This window comes from Galeopterus variegatus, unplaced genomic scaffold (assembly GCF_000696425.1).
Source record: "Galeopterus variegatus unplaced genomic scaffold, G_variegatus-3.0.2 Scaffold1799, whole genome shotgun sequence".
Taxonomy (NCBI): domain Eukaryota; kingdom Metazoa; phylum Chordata; class Mammalia; order Dermoptera; family Cynocephalidae; genus Galeopterus; species Galeopterus variegatus.
The window spans coordinates 306,135-314,479 of NW_007727910.1; the positions used below are offsets into that span (position 1 = coordinate 306,135).

The 8,345-nt window shown below is 59.3% G+C and overlaps 3 protein-coding genes across 3 annotated transcripts in view; 1 reads left to right on the forward strand and 2 right to left on the reverse strand.

Annotated features, from left to right (window-relative positions):
* SLX1A (SLX1 structure-specific endonuclease subunit homolog A (S. cerevisiae)) overlaps window positions 1–1,070 on the reverse strand; it is a 3,546-nt gene extending 2,476 nt beyond the window's left edge. Inside the window, exons 1-2 of the mRNA XM_008579041.1 lie at window positions 753–1,070; window positions 194–245 (exon numbers count right to left, since the gene is read on the reverse strand). Coding sequence (XP_008577263.1) covers window positions 194–245; window positions 753–940 — 240 coding nt within the window. The 5' untranslated portion in view covers window positions 941–1,070. The remainder of the gene's footprint in view (window positions 1–193; window positions 246–752) is intronic.
* On the forward strand, window positions 1,027–2,257 carry BOLA2 (bolA family member 2). The gene is given in 5 exon segments (XM_008579045.1): window positions 1,027–1,115; window positions 1,239–1,388; window positions 1,390–1,474; window positions 1,564–1,661; window positions 1,957–2,257. Coding segments are annotated over 5 exon segments (522 nt in total). The 3' UTR covers window positions 2,057–2,257.
* A 1,911-nt stretch (window positions 2,258–4,168) lies between these two features.
* Window positions 4,169–8,062, reverse strand: CORO1A (coronin, actin binding protein, 1A). The gene is made up of 10 exons (XM_008579042.1): window positions 7,861–8,062; window positions 6,593–6,715; window positions 6,368–6,497; window positions 6,085–6,269; window positions 5,806–5,925; window positions 5,484–5,588; window positions 5,244–5,389; window positions 5,072–5,129; window positions 4,745–4,960; window positions 4,169–4,373 (listed from the first exon to the last, which is right to left on the reverse strand). Exons 1-10 carry the CDS (start codon window positions 8,056–8,058, stop codon window positions 4,269–4,271), a joined length of 1,386 nt encoding a protein of 461 aa, XP_008577264.1. The 5' UTR covers window positions 8,059–8,062; the 3' UTR covers window positions 4,169–4,268.
* Window positions 8,063–8,345: the final 283 nt, after the last annotated feature.

Below are 8,345 nucleotides of genomic sequence, written 5' to 3' on the forward strand. Positions count from 1 at the left end.
CGCCAGCACGCGCAGGTGGAAGGCGAAGGCGGCCTCGCCGCGCAGGCGCGGGCCCACATGCGCCAGGCGGCGCGAGGCCTGCGGGTGCTGCCAGGCCCACTCGAACTGCGGACGGGGGCACAGAGCGTCAGGGCTGCCCGGGGCGGGTCCCAAGCCCCAGGCCCGCTGCCCGCCACCCCGTCTTCTGCCTTACCCGAAGGGCGGCCACGGCGGACGGGAAGCCATGCACGATGAGCACCATCTCCCTGGAGAGAACGAGGGCGCGGCTTATGAGCCGAATTCCCTCCCCGTGATCTCGCCTCCATCCCACCGACGGAGGGGTCCTCACGCCCGGCTTCAAGCGTAGCCACGAGTCGCCGCCCCCTTCGTGGAGGTACGTCCCCTCGCACCTGTCAACTCAGGACCTGCCTCCGGTCTCGAGTACCTAACTGTCTTCAGTCCCTTCCCTTCTAGGCTCTATTCTAACCCCAGCCTTGCTCACCAAGCCCCCTGTCGCCGCACCCCAGCCATGATCATCAATCCCTCTCTAGTCAAACCCCTCCCCAGAGTTCCCCAGCCGAGTTCCAAAGGGCTCCGCCTCCCTGCCACGCTCCTCCCCGGTGTTAGGCCCCGCCCTCGTCCTTAGACCCACCCACTCCGGCCCTGCACACTGTCACAGGCCTGGCCCCGCTCCTCTCCACAGGCTTCTGCCCCGCGGAGCTCGCCCCCTCCGTGAAGCCTTCCTCCTGGCACAGAGACCCGCCCCCTCTTACCATGGCCCTCGCCCGCTGGTCCGCCAGGCCCCGCCCTTTCTGCGGCCCCCGTTGTGCTGCTGGACCCGACGAGCAGGGTTGACGGTGAACCCCACGTAGACGCGGCCCCGGTGGCGGGGATTCAGGCAGTACAGCAGGTAGACGCCGAAGAAGCGCCCTGGCCTCGCCGCGCCCTCCAGGGGACCCATCGGGACTTGTGGGTCTGGGGCCGCAGCTAGGGGTTGATCGCTGGGACCTAGGACCCCGGGGAAGTCTGGGTTGCTAGGTCTGCAAGATGCTTGTTTTGAAAAGCGCTCGGGGGCGATCCCGAGGCACTCTGGAGGCCACAGCGGTGCAGCTTCGTGCACCCTGTCCTGGCTGGACGTAGGCGTCTGCAGCGGCCCGCAGAACCCAGGCTGCGGTGCAGACGGCGGGCACCAACCAATTAACGTCCGCCCCAGCAGAGACCGTCCTCACGCACACTCTGATTGGCTAACCGGTGGTAAGCGCGGAAACCTTTGACTGTTGGAAAGCCGGCTTGCGTGAGGGCGGAAGTGCTGCGTTTACGGATGCCTTGGTAAGGGCGGAAGTCGATGTCCCAGCGGAAGTGGCGCCTGCAAGGGCGGAAAGCAGTGCGGCCGGGGTCCTAGCTGGGGTTCCGTCCCGGCTGGGCCGCCGCTATGGAACTCAGCGCAGACTACCTCCGAGAGAAGCTGCAGCGGGACTTGGAGGCGGAGCACGTGGTGAGTTGAGCCGCCCGGGCCCGCCCAACGAGGGGAAAGGGGCTCCTGAGGGCGGGGGCCACATTATTCTACATTATTCTGCTCGGTAGGAGGTGGAGGACACGACTCTCAACCGCTGCTCGTCCAGCTTCCGAGTCCTGGTGGTGTCGACCAAGTTCGAGGGGAAGCCGCTGCTTCAGAGACACCGGTGAGGCCCTGAGAATGCCTCGCCCAGCGCGGTCACAGCTCCAGGACCACAACCCCGACCGCTCCCTATTCCCTACGATAACTCCCTTGCCCCCGCCACTGTGGCCCATGACCCTGACGATCCCGCCTTCTTGGCCCCTGTTTCGAGCATTTTTCTACTTGGGCCCTCACCCCGCGTGTTCTCACGTCCCAGGGACTACAACCTCGGGGACATTTTCAGTCTCCTGGGTCACCATGGCTTTGAGGACTGCGACCCAGGCCCCAGCCTGCCGTTTCCTAACCCATTCTCTTGCCAGGCTGGTGAACACGTGCCTAGCCGAAGAGCTCCCGCACATCCATGCCTTTGAGCAGAAAACCCTGACTCCAGAGCAGTGGGCTCGTGAGCGGCAGAAATGAGGGACCAGCACCAGCACAGCCATTAAATTATGAATCACAGCCAGCTTCTGTGTCAGCATGTTGTCTGTGGGAGGATGGGAGGGATGCTGAGCCTAGGGCCCAGCTTTTCCCTGCCCTGCCACTGTCATTGTGTTACCTTGCGCATGTCCCTCTCCGCATGTAAAATGAGTGTTCCCACTTGTAAAATGAAAGTTCTATCCTTAAAGTTTTTTCAAGGGCCTACCTTGCAAACCTTTCTGTAATTCTCTGTTGACCTCTGGATGTCTGTACTGCCACTACCCACCCAACTGCCAGAGAGCTGTGGGTTCCTGTTCTCTGCCAGCCTTTAAGACGCAGAGATGAGAAAGTGTTCAGGGTTTCAGGGCTCTGACAGGGAACAAACCTCTCCTCCTCCCCAATATCACCCTGATGTCAGAGGCAAGGTACAGAATTCCACACATCCCAAGGATTCCCCAGACTCAGAGGAAGTGGCCCACTTGAGAAGGTCCAGTGGCCCCATAGCCCTGGGCTTGATGTGGCCACAGTTGCCCCTGGGAAGACCACTGGGTTTCGGGAATGGGGGATGTGAGATGGGATTATCAGTCTTAAAACCCACAGGTTTTTAGGGTTGGTAGGACCTTGCACAGAGGCCCCTGAGACCCAGGAGGGGCAGCAAGTGACCCAGTTGGGGCCAGGGCCATCCCACATACTCTGTTCTCCTGTGTTTTCTTTTTTTTAAAAGATGACTGGTAAGGGGATCTTAACCCTTGACTTGGTGTTATCAGCACCACGCTCCCCCAGGTGAGCTAACAGCCATCCCTATATAAGGATCTGAACCCGTGGCCTTGGTGTTATCAACACCACACTCCCAACTGAGCCACAGGCCGGCCCTTCTCCTTTGTTTTCAAGGCCAGTTTCTCAGCTCCTAAATTACCTCCACCCCCACCTCCCTCTGGTTCCCTTTAGAGAGAGTGCATTGGTAAAGCTGGGAGTCTTGGTGATGACGAGTTAACCCTTATGGCGTTCTAAACCCCATAAGGGCCTATCATCCCCATTGTCCTGGAGAGGCTCAGAGAAGGAACATCACATCTTTAAGAGCACCCAGACCACACCCCTGATTGGATCTACTCTTGCATTCACTGAGCTGTGATGGTATCCGTCCCCTATTTTATGGATGGGCAGCTGAGACGTGGAGAGAAGTGACTTGCCTAGGGTCACATGGCTTGCATAGGGGGTAAGAGCCAAGTGGACAGAGAGGGACGTTTGTATGTCTGCCTCATATAGTTCTCTCCCAGGTAGTTCTCCATGGCATGCTGAACAGGAGGGGGCTGGGAATGGGGCCTTTCTTTCGTGGTCCGTGCATGGTATGAACCATGCCCCGCTATGACAGACACCCATCCCAAATAGCCCTGTGTTCTCCCAGCTCAGGGGGTCACTAATTTGGGCAACAAAAATCCTCCCAAGCCCCTTCTTAACAGGGCCTGACAGATCTATTCCTGCCAGGTCCTTCTGTCACAGAGGCCAGGCCCATGCAGAACCCACAGTAAAGGCTCAAGAGGCAACAGTAGCAGTAGGCAGGAGAAGACTGAAGTAGAAGGGGGAGACTTAGGTCACAACTTGGAATTTGCCCTTCAGCAAGTCTCCTGCTCTGTGCTTCAGTTTTCTCACCTGTAGACTAGAGTCAGGCTGTTGCTTTGGTTCTATGTTTTTTCCTTACAAAAGTTCCCCTATATTTTCATCCTTTGGGCCTGCAGTTTGAAAGATGTCTACCATGTTAGTGCTAGTCATTCATTTCCCCACAAGCAACAGTGTCAGTACAGTTGCATACAACCTGAGGTTTTGGTTGATTAGGAAGGCAGATTTGGGGTAAATAAGGAACTTTTGAGGCCCCAGCTAGGGCCTTGAATAGCTCAGACCTGCCAGCTCTGAGAAGCTGGGAAATGGAGAGCAGCCCCAACCCACATCAGCATGGTGATTCCCGCCCACCGAGGTCCTATTCCTGTGATGTAGGCACTGGGAGGCATCCCCCACCCCACCATGGGACAGTCCCACCAGGGCTGTGGAGGGGCAAGCTCAAGGTCAGGTCCGTTCAGAAGACCCAGCATCCAAGTGACCAGTCATCAGAGTCAGAGGTACCAGAAAATAAAGCCATTTTATGATTTTTTTCTTATCTGCCACTGTGGCCTGAGGGATGGAGTGTGAATGGTTGGCCCAGCGGATGGCCCTGGGTCCTCTACTTAGCCTGGACTGTCTCCTCCAGCCTGTCCAAGCGCTTCTGTAGCTCCTGCACCGTGGCCTGGAGCTTCTTCATTTCTTCCTCCAGCCGGGAGACAGCATCCTGGGGGACCCAGCGCCATGTTAGGCCCAGCACCTCCCTGGGCTCCTCTTACCCTGGATCTGCTAAGCCCCAGGGCTTGGGCCCTTCTGTCTTGGCCAGTTGCTGCCCAGGGAACTGCAGCCTGGCTGGCCAGTTAGCTCAGTCGGTTATAACACCAAGGTCAAGGGTCCAGGAGCTGCAGGCCTATCAACCCAAAAGCTATTTTCTGGGGCCTTGGGATGACCCACTGGCCCCAAAATATCCCCAGTATTGTGAGGGTGGGCTGCCCCAAACACCAGCTTCCCTCTACTGGGGCACTGTCCACGCCCATGGCAGCCCCCACCCTACCCCTTCTCCTGTCCTGATTCCCTGGCTCCCCATCCTCCTCTCACCGAGCTGGGAGTGCCACTGGCCTCTGGTGCTGCCCTCCTGCGCCCAGTGTCCAGGCCCCGGTGGACCCGCAGCTCTCTGCTCTTTGGGGGTACATAGCCATCCTTTAGGGAAATGAGGAGGGGACTGGCATCCCGACCCCCTAGCCACTCCTCGGCTGTGAGGGCAGGGTCAGGCCCTGCGGTGGGCGGGTACAGGTCCTCCTGGAACAGGTCCGACTGTGGGCAAGAGCAGGGCTGGTTAAGAGAGTGCTCACCCCACAACACCACCCTGCAACTCCCCGTGGCCAGCGCCCGCCCGGAGCCCAGGGAGGGGCATGGGAGCATCACCTTTCTAGGCACTGTCATGGCGATGGGCTCGCACCTCCGCTCGTGCAGCTTGTAGAATCTGTGGAAACAGGAAGGTGAGCAGTGCCTGCAGCACAGGTGGACGGGGACCGAGGGTCAGTGTGGCGTCAGTGCTGCCCAAGAAGCATACTGTGGTCAGGGTCGGGGCAGTCACCTGGCAATCTCACACTTGTTCACCTCCAGGCCACGTTTGGGCATGTAGCCCATGCCACGCTGGGACTCCTTGGAACTGAACATGGAGAGATAGTGCAGGAATGGGGCCTCGGAAGTGATCTCGAAGTACCGGATGGAGCTGTCACCCTGTAGGTGGTGGGTGCAAGGTGAGGGTCAACATGAGCAGACACCTTCAGCCCTGATCCTCTCCAAGCCACTCCTGCCCACCTCCCTGCCCCACCTTGCCACAGAGGTAGACAATGTTGGTGTCGGGGTCAAAGAAGGGCAGCAGGACGCCACTGCTGGTGTCCAGCTCCTGCAGGGACAGCGGCTCCTCCAGGTGCTTCTGTAGACAGGAAGGAGGTCACAGTGGGCTGGGCCATGTTGCTCTTCACTAGGCAGTGACCCAGTGAGGGCCCTCCAGAATAGCCAGTGGAAACCCCCATCTCAGGAGGGGGTAAACTGAGGCCCATGGCCATCAGCCAGGCAAGTGGCAGAGTGAGGACTAAGCCTCCAGTCTTGATTCCCAGCCCAGAGGCCTCGGCTCCCCTCTAGGCACTCACTGTATCCCACAGCGCCACCTGCCGCTCACTCATGCGGCTGAAGCCTGTGGTCAGGATCTTTCCATCCGATACAAACACAGCGTGCACAGGCCGGGTCCCCTCATGGGGACGATCCTTCTCCTGCAAGGAAAGGGAGGTGGGAGATCAGGCACCCACATACACTGTAAGAGGCCAGGCCCCAGGTGGCAACAAGGGAAGCCAGCATCCCAGGGCCTGGCTGATGGTGGGTGAGAGGGATAAAGGTCCTAGGGTCAAGGGTCAGGGCTCGTGGCAACTCACAGCTACAATAGTGCCTTTGCGGGGCTCGATGATGCGCACACGCTTGTCGCGGCAGGAGGTGCAGATGAGGGTGCCGTCACGGCTCCAGTCCACGCTGTAGATTGTGTCCGGGTGCACATCTGGGCCCAGCGTCAGCACAGCCTCCCCAGTGCCCACATCCCACACCAGGATCACGTTGTCACAGCCTGTGCAATCCCCCCAGTGTCAGAAGCCAGGAGCCTCCCGCCCTCATCTATGTCAGGCCACCAGCCCCACCCTTCTCCTCCCTCCACTCCTGTGGCACCTGCACTGAGCAGCACATTCTGGGCTGTGGGGTGCCATGACACGATGCCCACACGCTTGGTGTGGCCCTCCAGGGTGACAACAGGCTCCCGCAGGGGCAGCACCAGGCCACCATCCGGGATCTCCCACACCTGCAGGGAAGAGGCGAGTGAGTCTTTGGGGCTCTAAATGTCAGGTCCCATCCTGGAGCCCCCCTCCTAGCCCCTGGGTCCCCACCACCACTCACCATGACTGTACAGTCCTCGGAGCCACTGGCAATGACATTGTCATTGTGCGGGCACCAGGCGATGTCCAACACAGGGGCTGTGTGGCCACAGACCATGGGCACATTCTTGTCCACACGTCCAGTCTAGAGGGCACAGCAGGACCTTTGACAGAGGAACTTTTGCCCTCCAAACCCAATCCAACCTCGCCATATCCCCTTCAGAGTGGTACAGGGAGGAGGGCTGTGAGGTCCCCAGGAGGTGGACAAGGGCCTGGGGTAGGGAAGGTTTGTCTTCTCTTTGCTTCAGTCCCAGAGCTGCCTGGGCAGATCCCAGGAGGGCTGGCCATAGTAGCGTAGGATCAGCAGGGAGGGGTGACATGCTGGGTCCTGTCCCTGCCTTTCTGTGAGACCCTGGCCAAGTTTCTCCAGTCCCTCTCTCAGTTTCTAATCTGTATCCCCAACCCCACTTCCCTGAGTGAGGCTTCCAGGGCCTAGGACAGGTATAGGGTTGGGGTTCTCCAGGAAAGTGTGTGAATGGTGGGGCTGCGGGGATGGCTTATGCTCAAAGGAGATGGGCCAGGGAAGTCTGTCCTAACTGGCCCCCCGGCAGAAGCAGAGGTTTGGAAATGGCCTCTTCCGAGGACAGTGGCTTCAGCAGGGCTTCCTGTGTGGGGAGCCATGTGGGGTGCGGGCCCAGCTCTCACCCCGACAACCACTTCCTCTTCTCTTTGCTTCCATCGGCCCTTTTAAGGTAACAACTTAGGGCCCATCTCCCCTTCCTGTCTCACCCTCCAAAGAGCACAGGAGTGTACCAGGGGCGGGGATCAGCAGCCAGCAGGGGGAAGGGTAGCAGGATCAGAGGGAGGGGAGGGCTGGGGAAGGGGAGAAGGCCCCTCTTACCCCTGGCATGTGAGCTGGGGACCAGGGCTTGTTGAATCCCCCAGGGTTCAGCCTGGTTCCTCAGAAAGGCCCAGACCCAGAGTCCCTCCCAGTCCCAAGAGTACTGCTGGGCCTGCCCAGACCCCAGGCTGTGACTTGGGAGACCTAGTCCTGGGTCTGCAGGACTTGCTGTGTGAACTTCCCTCTGAGTGTCAGTTTCCACACAACCATTACATATAGGAGCTGGAGGAAGCTTAAGGCTCAGCTGGCCCCGCTCTGTTTTACAGATGACAACACTAAAGCCTGGGCAGGCGTGGTGACAATCATCTAATCAGGACCCCCATGGAACCATTGGCTGGCAGAGGCCCCCTTAGGTAGAGGAGCTGCTGCTCCCAGCTCCAGGGGCTCACCTTGCCCAGGGGCAGCACCAGGAAAGCCCCTCCCCCGCTGGCCTCACAGATCAGGGCCACGAACTTGGGGTTGACGGCGCAGAAGCCACTGTCCCAGGTTGTCTGTGAGACGCGCACATCCTCATAGCACTGGTCAGCCTTGGCCGGCTGTCCAAACACATGGCGGAACTTGCTGGAGCGAACCACCTGCCGGCTCATCCTGGGGGCACATGAGTTGAAAGCTTTATTCCCTTCAGGCCAACTGTGATCTTACAGTGACACCCATCACCCCCAGGACAGTTCTCATTCTAGCTTTTAAGGTCCCAGCATCATTTCTGGGGCTCCCTGCCCCTTCCTCTCCTCTGTGGCTGACAGCCTGCTACCCTTCCTGCTTGCCTTCCCCAGTCCTTCCTAATTCCTGTCTAACCTGCAAGCCCACCCATCTCCACCTTCTCCACCCACCCACCCACTTGTCTACCCCCTCAGTCCTGGACCCTTAGCCTAGA

Coding starts and splice junctions, on each gene's coding strand:
- CORO1A (XM_008579042.1), bottom strand. CDS start 8,058: ATGAGCCGGCAGGTGGTTCGCTCCAGCAAGTTCCGCCATGTGTTTGGA. Junction 5,390..5,483: donor TTGTCTACCTCTGTGGCAAG/GTGGGGCAGGGA, acceptor CACCACCTACAG/GGTGACAGCTCCATCCGGTA. Junction 4,374..4,744: donor CCAGTGGCACTCCCAGCTCG/GTGAGAGGAGGA, acceptor TGGGTCCCCCAG/GATGCTGTCTCCCGGCTGGA.